The 19,075-nt window shown below is 38.8% G+C and overlaps 1 protein-coding gene and 1 long non-coding RNA gene across 6 annotated transcripts in view; one reads left to right on the top strand and one right to left on the bottom strand.

Annotated features, from left to right (window-relative positions):
* SLC35B3 (solute carrier family 35 member B3) overlaps positions 1-16,376 on the bottom strand; it is a 29,071-nt gene extending 12,695 nt beyond the window's left edge. For 3 of the 4 annotated variants that reach the window (XM_075416956.1, XM_075416957.1, XM_075416958.1), the window contains exons 1-6: positions 16,065-16,144; positions 11,386-11,664; positions 9,925-10,046; positions 7,842-7,996; positions 6,215-6,322; positions 1,067-1,164 (exon numbers count right to left, since the gene is read on the bottom strand). In XM_075416956.1, coding sequence (XP_075273071.1) covers positions 1,067-1,164; positions 6,215-6,322; positions 7,842-7,996; positions 9,925-10,046; positions 11,386-11,664; positions 16,065-16,076 — 774 coding nt within the window. In that variant the 5' untranslated portion in view covers positions 16,077-16,144. Of the gene's footprint in view, positions 1-1,066; positions 1,165-6,214; positions 6,323-7,841; positions 7,997-9,924; positions 10,047-11,385; positions 11,665-16,064; positions 16,145-16,172 lie in introns of those variants that run through there. The other variant, XM_075416959.1, reaches the window with a different exon arrangement.
* Positions 16,377-16,461: 85 nt separating this feature from the next.
* Positions 16,462-19,075, top strand: part of LOC142360887 (uncharacterized) — a 148,861-nt gene continuing 146,247 nt past the window's right edge. The window contains exons 1-2 of one of the 2 annotated variants that reach the window (XR_012763519.1): positions 16,462-16,519; positions 18,120-18,172. This is a non-coding gene — a long non-coding RNA (uncharacterized LOC142360887). Of the gene's footprint in view, positions 16,520-16,724; positions 17,000-18,119; positions 18,173-19,075 lie in introns of those variants that run through there. The other variant, XR_012763518.1, reaches the window with a different exon arrangement.

The raw sequence follows: 19,075 nt of genomic DNA, 5'->3' as shown, positions 1-19,075 counted from the left end.
GTTTTGGATTTCAGAGATTACAGCTATAGAAGGCTGCGCTGGGTCAGGTGAGGTCCATCTAGCTGCCTTTGGCAGCAGTCAACAGTGAATACTAAGAGAAAGTATAAAAATAATAATAATAATAAAAAAAAAAGAATACAGTGACAGTTTTCAGGTATATTCTTCCACTACCCAGAAACTTGCAGCTCAAACTTCTTGAGGCAACCTAAGTAATTTTCAGCCATAAATGAAGCTTCCTTCTAACCATTTTTTTCTCTGTTTATGAAGCTACTCTCATGAGAAACTAGATTTTCTAGTTAAATGTCAAATACATGCAAAATAAGCAAACTAGACTTCAATAATTTTTTACTTGTGGCATATTCAAATAATACCTGTTATAATAGAAGATTTTCTTGTATTTAAAATATTTTAGAGAAAAAGATACCAAATTCAAACAAAAGTTTTGCCCAAAAAGAAAAAAGTCAGGCCATATGAACAGATAAACCATGTTCCAAATAAGTATATAAAAAATACTGAGCAAGACTTTTTCAAAATCACGTATTTCACTGAATCAGGAACACACATATTTGCCCATTCCAAAAGTCAGGGTTCTACTGATTTCAAAAGCTTCAAACAAGGCTGCCTCTCAATTGCTAGCACATTCTAGAATTGGAAGTCTAGCAAAGTAAGAAAAGCAACATGTCCCATGTAACACATGCTTATCTATACCAGAAGAACAATATATATTTTTCAGAGATTAAGTGCAGGATCATACAGAAAACACTGTTGATTTCAGGCCTGCAGGGTATACAAAGAAATTCTTGCTAGAAATAATAAATGCTTCTGTAGCTGCAATATACATTTGAAGTTGCACACAGAAAGCAGCACCCCTGAAAGGTTAAAAACCAAGACAAACAAAAAACCACCAAAAGCCCCCAAACAAACAAAGAGAAAACCCCAAGAACAGTACACCAAGAGCCCTTCTTTATATACACAAGAGAAAAGCACATTAAATTTCATGTTTTGTCATTATATGCCTTGTCTATGATAGAATGTGTTCTTTTAAAATTGCAAATCTGGTATTTACCATTTCTGAATTTGAACCATTGTGCAACTTCATAGCTTTTTCCTGTACATTTCCTATAACTGCATCTGCGCAGAGGGCAAGGGATATTAGGACCACACCTAATATAAGAAAAAAACAAACAAAAACCTGTTCAGAATATTTATCAGCAGAGTAGTGACGAAAACCACTCTGTACTCATTCTGAAAAAAAACCTAAAAGCTCAGGAATAAAGCCCCCTCTGTATCACATTCTAAATGTCAGCAAAACTATTTCTTTATACTAGTATAAAGCAGTGTCCACCCCAACTCAATCCACCAGTTAAGCCCCAAGCCCTGTGTGTCTCTAAACTTGATCGGAACATCTGGACATTGCTATAAGGAAGTCAGCTGTAGCTTTTGTAGTAACAAGAGTGAAAGAATGTCAATTGCATTTATTTAGGTATTTTTAAATGAAGATAAATAACCACAGAAGATACTCTTAAGTAGTTACTCCTAGATTATATTTCCTGACAAAAGCAAACAGAAATGTTAGATGTAATGATAAAACAAATGCAAGAGGATTCATAGTGGAAATCTTTCATTGTTGAAATATTACGTTTAAGAAACTATAGTTCAGGTACAAACCCCCTGGTTTTAGGTTACCATATTTGTTCACAACAAAGTCACTACACAGTCAATAACGTAATCAGCTTTCCAATAACAAAAATTTATAACTCTTTATCCATGCCAGTCACAATTCATTTCCCAACCTCCACATGTCAATTCTTTCATGACTGTAGCAACTATTGTATTTAATGTTGTGAGTGTTGGAAATTAATGATGCATACAGGTTGAAATACCACTTTTCCTGAGTATACATTACAGAAGACATCAGTCATCAAAATCGTATTTGCTGTCTGCTCTAGTCTTGGCTCCTTAAAACATCTGAAGTATCAGGGAAGAATGAGGAGCGGAAGACTAGAAACAAGTAGCGTTATATTTTCTTAACAGTAAAAACATACTATCAGAGGTCTCAAAATAGGCATTCTGATGGACCAAACGGAGTATAAGCTCCTGCCTGACAGAGGAAGAAAAACCCATCTCCTAGGATTTTCAGAATTCAAAGATCTAACATTAAGACAAATTGGCAAACTTCTGGATATATGGGAGCTTCACAGAATCACAGAATGTTAGGGGTTGGAGGGGACCTCTGTGGGTCATCTAGTCGAACCCTCCTGCCGAAGAAGGGTCACCTACAGCAGGCTGCACAGGACCTTGTCCAGGCGGCTCTTGAATATCTCCAGAGAAGGAGACTCCACAACCTCCCTGGGCAGCCTGTTCCAGTGCTCTGTCACCCTCAGAGGGAAGAAGTTCTTCCTCATGTTCAGACAGAACTTCCTATGCTTCAGTTTGTGTCCATTGCCCCTTGTCCTGTTGCTGGGCACCACTGAAAAGAGTTTGGCCCCACCCTCCTGACACCCACCCTTAAGATATTTATAAGCACCCTTAAGATATTTATAAACTTCCAAACCAGCGTTTTTAGTTTGGGAACCATTTCTGCTCCCAGGCTAGACTTATGCAACTGAAGCAACACAGACTCTTCGTTATTCAAAGTTATCAGGCATTGGGAAAGGTATGAGTCAATGGAAATGACATGATAACCTGAAAAATGCTGGTTATGCTGAAGACCTCAGTACAGAGGTATTAGCTACATGGATTCAGCTCTGGTCCAAAGGTGTAACAACTCCTCTAGCTCAGCAGTAGCCTTGCTGCAGATCACTTCTGTAAAGTGACTGAGTGTATCTTCATCTGTGTTCTCCATCACGCTGGTTCCAGCGGTGCTTAATGGCCTAGGCACACCACTGGACAAATAAATGGGTTTATACTGGATTGAGATTAAAAGGTTACCTGGAATCTGAAGTGCAAGTGCGCACAGAAAGGAGAAATGTAGTGACAAGACACATGTTAATATTATGTTCATACACAATTTGGAGTATGAAGAGAAGAACTGTTCCACTCGTAGCACTGCACCTGCTCAGCAGCGGAAGCAGCAAAACCACGAATGAGACCAGTAATGCTATGTAGTAGTAAACATGAGTAAAAATGATTGGAAGAACTGGTTCTAAATTAGTTCTGAAAGAAATTAAACATGTAGGTCTCGCACCACAAGACTTGATTGAAACACATTATGCTGTATTTTACACTATTAATGTGATGCTTGAAGTCATTAAAACTATTAACACTGCTTATACATTCATAAGCTATTGGGTATTTACAGAAGCTCCTCAGCAATACGTTCTCACCTTCACAATCCCCCCTGTAAATGTGTTAGACTAGTGAGCTGTCTGTGGAGTTTACCTGCCCATTAAGACCTCTTTGATACTCCACATTTTAGAAGCCCGCCATACGCAAGATTAGAAGACAAAGCAGAGCTACCTAACCAAGCAATATCATCTTAACAACAGTGAAGCTAAGGACAAAACACCTTAGTCTGCAAAAGACTAAACTGCACCTTTTCAAACAGTCTAGGGTGGAGGAATTTACATGCAATTGATATTTTATTGTGTCTTCACTGAAATGTGAATTTCCACTTACACCTTGCAATGTCAGAACAGTGGAAGTTCCTGCAGAAGCAATGTTTTGACTATCTCTTGCACACCCTTCTCTTCTGGTTTCTCTTTTGGAAGTCCTGTACCTACTATTCACAGCTATTTAGGATATCTGCCACTACCTCTCCAATTTGATAATGCCAGGAGATGCTTTCAGCTCTTCACATCAACTCTATCTTGAAAGCATACCTTCCTTAGTTACAAATATGTACCTGTTCTGGCAGAAGAGAGTTTCTGTTTTCTTGGCTGACCTCTTTCGTGTGTAAATAAATATGTGTAGATTCCTTTTTTGGTCCAGCAATACTGAGATTAGATTTCAATAGCAGCGGAAAAAAAAGAAAGAAAAAGTCTTGTAAAATTGTTCATCCAGATAATATTTCACATGCGCTTATGCTCCAGTTTTAGTATTTGCAGACAAAGATCATGTGTTTTGTTTAACTTCACAGCACAGTTTTGCTCTCCTAGAACTGTGAAATGCTAACAGCTTTGTTTTTAACAAGTTAGAAGAAGTTCTATGAACTCATGCTAGAATCATACTAGTTTGCATGGAAACAGTTCTACACAAATGTGCATAAATCATTGGAACAAACTCAGGAAATTACGGGGGAGTAAGTAGGCAGTAACATAAAACTGCAACTTTAGAAAACAGTAATTCTGAAGTTTAACATTTAATTTGCTGTGGATGTTTTTGAAAGTTTTAATATCCTTAAATACTTTCCTGTTCCTTTGAAAATACTCTGTGAAGACACAAAATTAAATTCTGCCTCTCCACTTTCAGTTCTCATTCCGTGATTTGCATCAAGCAAAGTATAATTATTCAAAAGAGTATGTCATTTTGCAGAGTGAGCAAAGTTTTTAATCATTCTTATCACTAGTTTTACACTTAGTCAGTTACATATTTCTGCAATACCAAAAATCAGTACATTGCTCGATGGAAGGGACAATCTATCTCCGTAATTCACCCCAGAAATGGAAAAACTCCACCTTTCCTAATATGAAGAGTTTCTTCGGCTTCAGTTGACATGGGAATAAACCAAAACAGGCAAGACGGAGCAGAGAAATACAGAAAAGAACCTTCTCAGAAGGTGAGCAGAAGAATTTTGAATCACCTTCCTAAGCGAAGATCCAGACTTTCGAATTCTAGTTCTATATTCTATTTTCACAGCACTAACTTCCTCCAAATGGTAGTGCTCTAAGCTTCAATATATACAGACTTGTCTGAAGTGTTCAAAATCAATTAATCAATTAATAATGAAAGACAGTCCTATTTATTCTCTGCAGACATTTAAAGTTTATCTTGTGTTTTGCAGATCTTCGAGGTCACCAAGACTTTGCTACATTTGCTGCACTTTACCCTATCCCATTCAATTGAAGAATCAACTTGCCAAATCTATTCAGGATCAAGCCATGGTACATATCTAAAACAATTCAAATTTTACAAAAGAAATATATTAACATGTAAAGGCACTTAGAGGCTAGAGTCAAAAATCGCTGTAATAGTAACACATACCTGTACATCAGAAACACCAGAATATAATTACATGCATACCAATGTCATACTGTACTCAAAATATTATTTTTTTCAAGTAGCCACCCAGTCACACCACATAAACACATTAAATGCATTGTTGGTTATATAATTCACAGATTTTTTTTAATTTCTTCCACTATCAGTAGCACTAAAATTACATTAAAAGGCATGACAATTTATTTATGAGCAAGGCAAAAGATATACACAGTTTAGACAACACCACAAATTGATTATTACTAACACTAGATTAAATAATAATTTGTGAAAACAAGAAGTCTTTTCCCTACCACTAAGAATTATTATTATTTTTAGGAACAAAACTTCTAAATAATTGCCTCCATTGTTAAGAAATAAAGGCTTCACAATGTACGTCTGTCCTAACAGATGTTGCAACTCATCTCAGAATTTCAAAATAATACACCAGAAGTTGAATGTTGAAAAGGTTTTTAAGGTTCAGTATTAATCCAAACACCAGTGAAGTAAACAACATGGATTTTATGAAAAACCAGTTCTCTCTTGTCATTTGAGAAAGAAATTCAGTTAAGTTTTTAAACCCAAGCAGGCTAAAATCTTTTCCTTGCTTGTGATTTTACACAGTATAAAAAAGTTGGAACGTGGACACTCGAACTAAGAACTACAGCAAATCTGAGTAAGACCATCAATTAATATAAAGCAAATGTTTCTGAAATAGAAAAAGACTTAAAAGGTTTAACTAGAAAAGACAATGTATCTTTTGAATTTTTAAAATGGTCAAATTGAATTATATCATCTTTGTTTTAAATGTATCTGCTGGGATGTAAGTATTTCTTAAGAACAACCATGAGACATTTCAACCTAATGGGTGGAATTTCCAGAAATTTTAAGAACCTAAAAAATAACACCTAGAATAAAGGCCTCTTCTGCCACAAATATAGTTCTGCTAGTGCAAAGCTATGATGAAACCTGCATTTTCCATATGATACCTGAAGACACTCCATTAAGAACACTATGGAACATTTATTGTAGGAAAAAACAAAGCATTTTGTCAAACTAAAATATAATATATCTTTACCTGTCAAGTTGAAGTTTGGTGCAACTGTGCTGTCAGCTAAAGTAAACCATATTAATCCAAGACTCATACATAGCGCCGCAGACACATCTGCAATATTATAACGTTTTCCTACAAAAGCAATACAAACAACATGAACGGACTGTTAGCACTCTTGGAATTTCTTGTTTATCCTGTTTAGCAGACTAGAAGTCAAAGGAAAAACTGTTCCCATGTAATTCATTTACTTAATCAGAACACTTCATACTGTGGCCTTTCATGACTGGAACTAGTTTCTCCTACAATGGCAGTTCCTAACATGGAGGAGGATCTTAACAGACAATACCCGATTCTTGTGGTCAGTTGTAATTTTACTCCTAATGACACCAAGCACATCTTCCCTGACAAAACAGCATCTTAGCAACTTCGGGACAGCTTGCATATTTTCTTGAGATTTTTCCCTCGTGCAAGACATTTTAGCAGACTTTATTGATTAGAGAGAAGTAATTCCCAAACACTAACAGATGATTTGGGTACCTTTAGAACCCTACATTGTCCTCTAGTTTGGAAGAGATGGTATGTGGAGGTGGGTGAAGGAAGAGAGAGAGTAAGGAAATGAAAAGGCAGGAATTAGTATATCTTGTTTGAAATAACATATTTCTTTCCCAGAAGCTGTACTTTGAATCTAAGCTTCCAATGGACCTTTTCTGAACTGAACATTTTAACCAAAAAATTTTTTAAATAATAATTAAAAAAAAAAAAAATCACAGTTTCTGAGAATACAATACAACACAATGTAAAGTTTCACAAAGCTTTAAGGGAATACCAGTCTCTCTGCATTAAAATGATACAAAATATCTTCTAATCAAAGGTAAATACTGTGTGCCCATGTGCATATTTAAACTTGTAACCTCCTCTGAAACTTCAGTTTTCTATCGCAACTAGAAGGCCAGAATTAACTACAGAAACAGAAATGTATCATTCCAGATTCTGTTCCACAGCACTTGTCTGTGCAGAGTTTTACTGACTTAAAGAATACTTGTGTATTGAACAAATAGAAACTTTTCTAACATACTTAAGTCTTCTAAACCCACAAATACTTAAGTATGTTTTATTCATGTAAGTATAGTCTTTTATCTGTTGTTCTCCAGATCCCTTTTTCTGTTCTTAGAATATGAACTATGACTTTAGGACTAGCCAAAGACATATAAAGTCCAGTGTATTTCTGATTAAACGTTTAATCAAAATTTAGGAATCAAGCTGTTCAAAAAAGAAGAGTAGGGGATTTCTTCACAAGTCACGGCTGGATTTTTTTTCTTCCATTTCAAGTTTTCCATTTCAGTATTGAAAACATTTCATTTATGAAGTGATTTGGTTTAGAAAACAAAGTTACATTATTTAAAAATTAAGAAAGCCTGCAAGTGACCTGTACAACTTCTTTTTCCTTGCATTTTCTGTTCATCTAATTGTATTTGTACATTTTCTAAGAAGATGCTTCAGAAATTCACGGTTTTCCTCCTATAGGAAAAATGCTACCTGCCCCTCTCTATCCATGAACCTCACTGGAATTTAACAAAGTACAAGATTCCATACATGACTGCCTCTCAAAGTAACAACAAAAAAATCATCTAATAGCAAGACTAATACTTACCTTGTATAAAAACCCCACCTATCATAACTGGAATCAGCTTACAGCACTTGAAGATGACTTGAGTAGGGTAATTCAGATATCCTAAAGAGGTATTTGACAAACCCATAGTTCCCACTGTTAAAAACGCTATTATCATGTAGGTTTTGCCAGGAATTCTACAAAATATAAACATACGAATCCTGGTATTACAGACTTATCCAGAGTAGATTTAGCTTGGAAAATTTAGATAAAGAAATTGACCATCTTTCTCATTGAATTTCACTCTGTAATAGAAATTTAAAAACACACTTAAAGGACTGATTTCAAATTTCATTTCTTTCAATTACTGCTAATAAACAGCATTCTAATATAAGACAATAAAAACTTCATGGCTCATGAAGTACTCAAGCAGTAATCCTTAAATCTCCTTCTGAGAAGCTATACTATTTACAGAAGAATCAAGACAGACGCTTCAGGTTATTTGTCAAAGGAAACACAGAAGATTGGTGTGCCAAGACATCCTGAATCTTAGTCCTGTCATGGTTACTGTGTCAATTTTTTTGGTGAAGTTTTCACACGAACATTGAAACTTTTCAACTTCCTTCGTTGTAAAAAATGTGAAACAAGTACTTGTGTTTTATAAAACTCAACAGAAACAAGAGAGAAGTGATTCAGATATCGGGAACGGAAGAGCTTGTTGAACATTTTCAGATGTATTGTTTGCAATCTGATGAAATTATCACCTCACAAGAGATGATCCAACAGTAATTTTTAGTAATCACTGTGCTCAATTAGTAAAGTGATTTTTTTACAGTTACTGCTGTGCATATGTTCAGCAATATTTATGCATACTCAGAGCCACATCAAGCAACATAAGGACATGTCTTGCTGTAACCCTGTCTTATCCATAACTCATGTGCTGTAGGCATACTCTGAGACATGCAAGAAAAATTTAAAATTCAAGAAACAGACAATTGAGCCTAAAAATTAGGAAACACATTTTTTTAATGTCTACAAGAAGATGCCTAGGTTATAGAAAATAAAATGTAAAACATATTTAAGATCTACATTTCCAACCTAACCTACTTACAGGGTCATGCTCTGTAAGAATTAGCAACTATTTGGTAAACAAAATGTAAATACTAATTACAGAACACCCAAAAGGTAGCTATGCAGTATTACCTGACGCATCTCAAAAAGTCAGGTAACTTGAAATATAAGCTGTCAGTGTTTAAAATAAAAATTTATCAAAGTTGCATTGTTTGGCTATAAAAGAATTCTAGTACTTAAAGCCAGCATCTGCAAAATCAGCCAAGGCTGACTACAGGTAAGGAAAACTAGTTTGCTCAACTAGGACATAATGGATATAATGCTTTAAAGCAATTTTAAAATTCACGTACACCATGATAGCCTCTATCCAAGCTTCCAGAGGGCCTCAATATACAGTTTGCAGAGGCTGTAGTTCGGCAGGAAGCCGTAGAATGGCCCCACTGAGTCATATCAAACTACTCCATACTCACAGGATTCAACACAGCAAGAATCTCCTTAGTCAACTGCACTGAAAACATAGAATAATTTTTGTGGCAGGGTGTTACAAGCGTGATCTTAAATGAAAAACGCAAAACCTAAGCACATCCTCTAAAGTAAACCTACACAGCCACATGGCAGAGACAGCATGCCTCTGACACTCTCCAAGATGCACAACACGTTAGAGGAACCTCTTGGTGAGGAGGTTGCAAGGTTTGAGGAAAACATATTCAGTGGCATATGGCTTCGAGTGCTGTGAAATGCATTCTAGATGTCATAATCCCATGCCACGCTTACGTGTGTCAGCCTAAACCAGCTACCTTAAGGACGGAATATGGTCTGTAAGTGGGACAAAGTGACACTGGAGTCAACAAGACTACTTACAGGTCTGAAATCTAAGCGGATGCTTATAAAACATTTTCTAACATTGTTCAGTAAATTCACATTATCTAACTACAAACCCACTAACAACGCCTCATAGTATTCCCACTCAAATAACACAAGTTAAATTTACCATAAATATAAAAATCCCTGTAATTCGATAGACAGTGGGTAAAATGCTTGGAAAAACACATACCTTCTCCTTTTGTCCTGAATCAACTGCAATTCTATTAGTCCAAAAATGGAATAAAATCCAAATTGCACTAAAGTGAGGTACCAACCAAAAGGTTTAAAACCTTCCACTGAAAATATCAATTCCTATAAAAACAAAAACACAAAGTCACATACATACACCAAAATATTAAATCAAATCAAAATCAACAGATTTTTTTTTTCTTCATGTACATGTAAATCTAGCCTTTGCAGCTGCTGGTTATTACCTAGAATTTACCTGCAACTAGCAAACTATTGAAAAAGACAATTTAGGTTCTCCAAAATGCAATGAGAAAATTTACTGCTGATGTAAATCCACTGAAATTAATGGATCAGTTCATCAGGAAATATATTTGATCTATTAATATTTATCTCACATTACAGATGGTTTGCTGTCTGCTTTTCAGCTGGTTTTCAGTTCATTTGCTTCAGTAGACTGTGCTCAGCCAGAACTTATAAATAGCTCACAAAAAATTAAATACAAACTTTCTCTAACAGACATATTTACTGGTAACGCACACCTGCTAATTTGAGTGCCTACATTCAATAGCACTTGTGAGCTTATAAATTTGCAGACTGTAGGAGCATTTAAAACCAGAGCAACTTCTTACGGGAAAATACATGCACTGCATAAAGAATTATGTAAATATGTCAGTTATAGAAACAAAAGGCTACCTAATATTTTCCTTTTTGAGGTGCTCCTTTCAATTACCGAAAACTTTGTCTAACTCTTTGGAAGTAACTTAAACACACTTCTCAGCTGTTTTTCAAAACAGCACTGGAAACACAGTGACTTTTAATCAACTTTTTAAATCATTGCTTTATTGAGAAGACTCACTGAACTTAGAAAAAAAATAAAAAAGGAACAGAAATGTAGCTGCTTCATATAAATAGAGAAAAGGTTAGCAGGAAGAGAAATGTTTAACTAAAATGGCATAAACATGATGCTTCTGCTTAACAGCCAACCATAGTACGTGTTTCAGCTCTGTCCTAAAGGGAGAGCAGAGAGAACAATAGACTACTATTACTGCACGGCATTCATGGAACTCAAAGATCTAAAGGTTTCAACACCAATGAAGACTTATACATCAGTCTGTATAGTTCTACAGCTTGTTTGTTTTCAGAAGACTATAAAATTGCATTCATATTATTGCAATTTAAAAAATACACATTGCAATTTAAAAAATACACATTCAAAACAACATTGAAAGGTATATCTTGCACACAGAAGTAAAGTCCAACTGAACCAAACCTTGAAGGCATGTGAACATGTGAATCTTACATTATACAACTGCCTACTGCTCTTGAATTCTGAAAGCTTGACTTTACAATCAGTATCCATTTTAAATGTCTATATATATCAAAATACTTACTATATTATTATGCTACTGATAAAGAAAAGGGTAGGAGGAATTGGCCTAAGGCACAAGTTCATAGCATTTACCTGTAAATATCCATAGATTAGATAGAACATAAAAACTCCAAAAACACAGATGAAAAATTGAGTAGGTTTGTTAAATTTGCTGAGATTCATGCCAAGAACTACAACATCATCTACTGATTTAATATGTGGAGACATAGTTTGAGATTTGGATGGTACACTGATGGAAATGTATTTTCTTGATGAAGTGAATTTCAGATCCATGATTCCTAGTTTGCTGCATTCGGTGCTACCGTTTTCTTCTTTCTGCTTTTCTCCTTCTGTGTGTCCTCTGTCTGAAAGCTGAAAGAAATGGTAAAGTCAGATTAAAACATAACATTTAGCCTTGCAACAATAACAGTAAACAAATGTGACATTTATATGGAAAACATAAATGTCTAAGAGTTTTGTTGGATTGTTTTTATTCACAAATTTTATTTATCTGTTCTGATGTCCAAAGTTAACATCAGTTAGTATCAGAGGCCAACAACACTTCATGTGGGAAGTAGTATTCCTACACTCTGCAAAACAAACAAACCCCAAAACACCACCGATAGACTACCAGCTTCAGTTTCACAATACCTCAGACTGGCCCTTTTACAGCAGTACTCACAGGAGTGACTGCTTGGGAGACAAATGATCCCCATGATCAAATCACAGTGAAAGAACTGGTACTGAACCACTGTGTTTCTGTGTACTTTACTTCATTTTCACAGCACAATATACCAGACTAGTCCATTACACGGGAAGCCTTGCTAAAAACTACAGATTTGAGACTATGATTGGTTACTAGTGTTAACTGGAAGAAGTCATCCCCTCATTCTCACTTTTATTCACTACTTCTCACACACTTCTGAGGAAAAGAACATGAAGATGGAAACACAAAGATTAAGAAGCCAGTGTCAGAAATTAGATTGGTTATCTGATGAGGTCTATGATATGGCAAACCCTTTAATATTAACCCCATGCAGCCATTTCCACATGTAATAGAAAACAAAACTGAATAACTGAAGCCTGGAAAAGGAATTTAGCAGTTTAATAGACTGACAGGAAAATAATTCTTTTCTAGAGCTCAGCAGAGAGTATGATGTTTGAGGCTTTTTGTTTGTTTCTTTTCAGCCTTGAGATAAACACACTGGTCAGTCAGTTGTCCCAAGATTTTTAAGTGTAAGTCAGCATCTAATTCAGTGAGCAGTCAGTAACTAAATTCTGTTTGTCTCAACTATTTAGTGATTTGTTTTCCTCAGCTCAAAAATACTTGTCCTCATCATACATGTATGAAAAATACTTTTCCCATGGTTTTTGAATTGAAAATGTGCTAATATATAAAAGCTAGATCATGCAATAAATGTAGTAAATGTAACCTGCACAAACACTGTTAATTTTTTATATAAGAAGTGACAAGTTTAGCTGAAAAATGAAGGATAAGTATAAAACTTGCAGAGTGGTTATGCTTCCTCTCTTGACACAACCTACTATCAGGTTGGAACAAGATTCCTATTAAAGTTCTGAAAGAATAGTTTGGGAATTATAATAGGAGTTTAGAGACTATAATACCTACATGCGTTTAAATTCAGAGCTCTTCAGTTGAAAACCAAAAGTGAGAGGTAGAAGTTTACCCTTGTGGATTGTCAGTTAATTCCCAAATTAGGTGGCCATAAAAAATGGAAAACATTTCAGTAGACTCTTTTCAGTAAAAACAGCAAAGTACCAATGTCATGCAATTAGGCACTAGTGAGCCTTCACATACAATATCATTCAGAGTTCTGACCACCCCCAGACAGATGCAAAGAACAACTGCAACAAAGGTTGTCAGGATGGAGGAACATATCGCCCATTTTATGAACTAAAACATGATGAAAGTGTAACTTGTCTAGCCTAGCAAAACCCTGATGAAAAGAAAATTGACTTCCTTTCAATAAAAGTATCACAGGGATTACCACTAAGGGGGGAAAATAATTCTGATTTTAAGGTCAGTAGCATGAGAGCAAATGGGCATGAAGTGATCACAAACAAACTTTACCAGAAATTACCTTTTAATCCCTGGACTATCTGTATTCTAGAGCAGCCTAAAAATGAAAGAAGGAACAACTGAACTGTTTTTAAGGTGGAGTTTAGGAAAACAAATTACGCACAGCTGTTAAGATCGGGCATGATGCCTGAGCACTCTCCCACTAAGGAAAGCAGCGTAAATGTGTCAGCAGAAGATACTCAGTGATCCATGCTTGGTCACTAAACCAGGATATGCATTACTACTTTCTCCAGAAGAACTGCATGCAAAGTTAGAACTCCTCAGTTCAAGCCCCAGGAGCAAATCATCACGAAGGAAAGACAACGTATTGAGATATCTATCCATTGCTGACATCTTAGCTGAACTTGTATTTTCACTGGTGCCTGTTCAGATCTTTCCTGTCCAGTGTACACTTGCTCTTGATAGGCACACAGCATTTGTTAACGTCATACTTTCTCAGCAGGAACAAGAGCTGCAGAAGCAATGTGAGCCTCATTTTTCACCTAAGCTGAAACACAGAGAATGACGTATGACCAGCAGAAGACACAGCCATGCACCGTCATGTGTGCTTCAAGAGTCCAAAAATAAGAGTGAAATGTATAATGCATAGCTTCATACCTACATTTTCCACCCTGGTCACTAATTTAGGTATTTGTATAATACCTGTGTTAGGATCAGAAGAACTAGAAGTAGAGGGAAGAAGAAACAGTAACAAGTGTATTCAGGAGTAGAGGGAAGAAGAAACAGTAACAAGTGTATTCATGTATTTGGTCTGGCTAGGATGGAGTTAGTTTTCTTCATAGCAGCGTGTATGGTGTTGTGTTTTAGGTTTGTGACCAAAGTCATGCTGATAACACACTACTGTCTTAGCTACAGCTAAGCAGAGCTTACATAGCATGAAGGACTTTTCTGTTTCTCCCTCTGCTCTCGACCAGTGGACAGACCGGGGTGTGTGCAAGAGGGTGGGAGGCAACCAGGCAGATGACCTGAACTAACCAGAGGTATTCCATGCTATAAAGCATCACGCTCAGCAATAAAACGCAAGAGGAGGGTGTTTTTATGGAGGTTAGCCACCTGTTGCTCAGGAACTGGCTGGACATCGGTCTATCTGTGGGAGGAGTGATTGCCTTTACATCATCACCTGTTTTGTTTTCTGTCTCTCTTTTTCCACTTATCCTCCACTTCTTAACAATTTTTATCTCAACCCATAAGTTTTCTTGCTTTTACTGTTCCTCCCCTCTTCCCCCATCCCCCTGGGGATGGGGGCAAAGTGAGCAAGTAGCTGTGCAATGCTTAGCTGCCTACTGGCATTAACCCACACGAGAATTAACACAACTTTTCCGATTTTTGACTATTTATATCCAAAATATTTTATCAGGAACACCATCAGTTTTTAAAATCTGTCCGTTTAACTTCTTGCAGTCTACCACTACAGTAGTAAGGAACAACACGTCCAAGGCTATCCATAAGAAGATGATGCATAATCATTGTTTTTTCTCTATTATGTTCTAAAGGACACAAAATAAATGCCATGTTCAGGAAACATTTCAAGGAGTGTTATTTAACAACTGAAGAAACTGTAAATGTACATATCCATTTGAAACACTCTTCACCACGTCATTTCATTACCCACAGTGACAGAACTCTTCTGACATCCACTGTGACTCCTCAAACTGTTATTTTTCTAAATATCAAAAACACTATTCATCCTCCTCTCACCAAAATCCCTCAGGCAACTGATTCACATTTTGAACAAACATGCAGCAAAAATCTGTTTTATGAAGAGTGGCTTAAGAGCTGTACTGCTGTGTGTAAAACAGCATAATTCCCTCCTTTTTTTCTCCTGCATGTAAAAATGTAAACACCACATTCTTTAGAGCAAAGACTTTTTGTTCCTGCACCTTTAAAAAAAAGTCCCATGGAGTGCAAGATTTTAACCCAGCACACAAGTAAAATAGTGTGATTATTACATGAAAAAGAAGCAAATGAACAAGTAACTAGAAAAGCAAAATTTCTTCGGCCTCCAAAAAGTAAATGACTTGCAGCAAGCATGGAAAAACCACTGTGAAGGAGCTGGGGCTTTTTTAGTTAACCGTGAACAACATCCATTAAAAACGTCAGTTTGGCAGAAACGAGCATCTTGATACCCTAGGAAAAATCGCCCGCATGAGCCGTGCAAGGCAAGTTCCACGCTGGCCCTGGCCGAGATCCGCTTGCTTCGGAGCCAATTCTGCGAATGCCTGGCGGCAGGACAGCAGCCGGCATCGTAACAGGGACGCTCCGGGTTAGAGGGACGCTAACGCACATCTGCGGGAAACACCAGCAGATCCCAGAGGCCAAGGAGGGAAGGGGGACAGGGCCCAGCACGACCCGCGAAGCTTCCTTCCCGCCCACCCACGCTGCGCGGGGCTGGCCCACGCCACACCCCGAGGCCAGAGCAGGCGTGGCTGTGCCCGAGCAGCTGCCAGCCGCCCGGGGTAGGCCTGGGACCGAGGTACCCGAGCACCCACAGGCCGCCATTCCTCGCCACTCCCCCCGAAGAAGGAAACGCCTCGCTGCCCACGGGTCCCCAGGGCCCAGCGCCGCAGGACACCGCCTCCTCGGGCAAGTCAAAGCCCTCCCGCCAGTCAGACCAGCCTCCTCCCGCCCCTACTCCCGCTACTGCCTCGGGCCCGGGCCCCGCGCTCCTCACCGTCGCGCCCATGGCCCCCCGTCGCCGGGTGACGCTCCCAAGGAGGAGACCCCGCCTCCTCCCCGCTCGCCCCCGGTGCGTGGGGTGGGAGCAGCCCCGCCCCCGTACCTGTCTGTCGGGGGAGGAGGGAAGGGCACGGCGGCGGTGGCGGCCGACCGCCCGCGCTCCTCCGCCAACCGCCGCTACTCCCTCTCGCCTACCGCGCCGCCGGAAGTGGCCGTGGGGATGCCAGGGGTCGGCGCGATCATCGAGCGCATCGAGAGAGCGCCGCTCCCTCGCTCGGCGTTTCGCCGCGCGGCCTGAGGCTGACGGTGGCGCCCCGCAGCTCCCCCCTCACCCCCGCTGGGGGCGGGGGCTCTTCATTAAGAACCGCCCACAGCGGCGGCAGAGGGAGGGGCTGGGCTGCCCGCTGCGGCTGACAAAGGGATTCCCCGCGGGTCCCTGGAGGCGGGCGGGTGAGCGCCGAGGGTGACACCGCTGCTCTGGTCTCCCGGCGTGGGGAGGGAGGTCCCGGGCGGCAGAAGCCAGGGGTGCGCCGCTGAGGGGATCCCCCTGCAGGGGGGTGGTGGGAGCGGCCGGCTGGCGAGGGCGGGCGGGGCCGCAGCGGCGCGGGGACGGGGCCAATGACTGCCCTTCCTGCAGCGGCCGCCGTCTGGTCGCGCGGTGCCTCAGGTCGTGTTCAGCGCTCTGGAGAACGCGGCCGTGTTTCACAGCGCGGTGAAATCGAGATAGTTCGGTGGTCGTCGGCGAGAGGTGGCGTTCCAGGGTTTGGGCGATGCGCTGCTCTCCTGACGTGAGGGGTCCATCGCCCGCCTGGAGCTGCTGCCTGCATAAAAACGACAGAAATGCGTTTGGCTCCGCGGGAAGGCCGCCTTGAGGCCTTTCCACGCGAGAGTGCAGGAAGAAAATAATAAAAATACTTGACAAGCGAAAAGGTAAATGAGAGCTATAACAGCAAAATGCATAGAGAACATAACAGCCAAAAGAATCAGGTAAAAAGCTCCACAAGAAAAGTAGCTAAAGGCATTTTTGCAAAAATACATGGACTAGATGTAAGTTGAAAACACATAAGATCTAGTTATTAATCATATCAGGCCACAAAATAGAAATGCTGTGTTGCTAGTAACAATGCGCAGAAGTATTTAACATTATACATAAACATATATCACTTGTCCTGTAGTGTTTAGGAAATGTAAGCTTTTATGTCTGCAGCATTTTAAAAGTTTTCTTTTACCTTTTCCAATGCTACCATAGTAAATCAGTCTGTATTATAGATAGTAGCAACAAATGCACCAGCATTTAAAATCACGTTTTTAAGGATATTTATGAAGTGACAAACACCAAGAAGAAAATAGTGCTTGAGGTTATCTTTAAAAAAAAAAAAAATAATAATTTTGAACCCATCTTCTTGAGAGGTTCCAGTGCTGCTTGGTTTGGATTTCCTCTGTTGAGGGATTTCACATTTAGCAAACAGTAGTGCTGTTTGCAACAACACGGACGGTGCTTTTCGTTGGCTCCATGATAGATCTACCTACCCCAATAACTTAAATAATAACTAAACAAACAAACAAACAAATAAATAAATAAATCCAAGCTTGCATATGGTCAGCTGGGATTTTCTAGTTTCCCATAAGTAAACTCTCTAGATACATCGTCTGTAATGAACTTTACTATTACAGATATAAGTGAAGTGATTACTTGTCCACAATGTTATTTTTTTCCAGCTACCTTTAGGTGGGAAATAGGTATCAAGAGGGAGTGCAGAGGTCTCAACTGTGTGAACTTTGAAGGCAAGTTAAAATACATAGGAGGCAAGATTTGGAGTAGAGTGTGCCTGAAGTGGAAGCAGGGAGATAGGAGGAAAAATCAAACCGCATCACAAAATGGGATTGGCTAAATAACCTGTAACTGGAACGAGGAACATGAGAGTGTGGGGCTCTTGGCTAGGAAGAGCGTTGAGAAGAGACACACTGGCACATGGGATTCTGATATTCCCTAATATCTGAGACTTTGTAATGTTGTTGCTGTCTTACTGTAATTTTTTTTTTTTTTCAGAAATCTACAAATTAGACTGCTTGATTTTGTCTTGGAAGGTGTCCTGTGTACTGGTAAAGAACATGCATTTTGCCATTTGCAATGCATTTTTGTATTTCTGTTATCCATATTCCATCATTCAAACTGGAGAAAGTGTAGAGTGGGGTGTATGTTGGGGAATGTTCTCTTTAAATAAAGCAGAAGAATGAATGACGAGTAGGATGTTTGTTATTAATCTCACAGATGTTTTTGCAGTCTGCAATATGAACACGTATGGATTACTGGTAAAGCTGGAAAGCAAATTACATTTTCTTTTATCATTCTTAAAAATGAAGTTAGGGTTTATGAAAAGTACTGGATTGAAACTCTGGGGACTTCACTTCTCTGTTTATCCAGGAAATAGATGTTGTACATCACAAGCAGAGGCAGTGGAAGTATTAAAGATCTCACAAGTTCTTGTGCTGTCTGTACTTCTCCTTCTTGAGCAACTCGAGTTACCAATAGGGAAACTTACTCTCTGTGCACAAACTTAATCCCATGTCTTTCTTCTGGAATACTTAAGTAGATACACAATAATGCTGCTGGCTGTAGTTTTATTGACAAGAACTTTTGTTCACTACAATCCAACTTAGGAATGCCAGCTTTGTATTGGGTTTTGTTTTCATTGTTGTCTAGCCTAGATTGTTGTCCAGCTCTTTGAATATGAGCATTTCTATTTTTTCAGCTGTAAAATAGTATGCCTGTACCCATGCCCTACATAGTAGGTTGGGAATTAACCAGAACAAAGGTGTTAGGCATTTCTTGTTTGTGTAGGGGAACACAAATAGGAAATATTTTTGACAGATGCACATCTTGCTTTTTGCTAGTGGGTTATGGACAATAATATCTTTGTGGCATAGTGTGTGTTCCTATTAAGAGTTTAAAGGAGTAAAAAATATTTCCTATTTATGCAAAAATTACCCAATACAGATATGTTT

This window comes from Opisthocomus hoazin, chromosome 3, assembly GCF_030867145.1.
Source record: "Opisthocomus hoazin isolate bOpiHoa1 chromosome 3, bOpiHoa1.hap1, whole genome shotgun sequence".
Classification (NCBI taxonomy): Eukaryota; Metazoa; Chordata; class Aves; order Opisthocomiformes; family Opisthocomidae; genus Opisthocomus; species Opisthocomus hoazin.
Note: the sequence above shows the minus strand (reverse complement) of the source record. Positions and strands in the feature narration are given on the sequence as shown.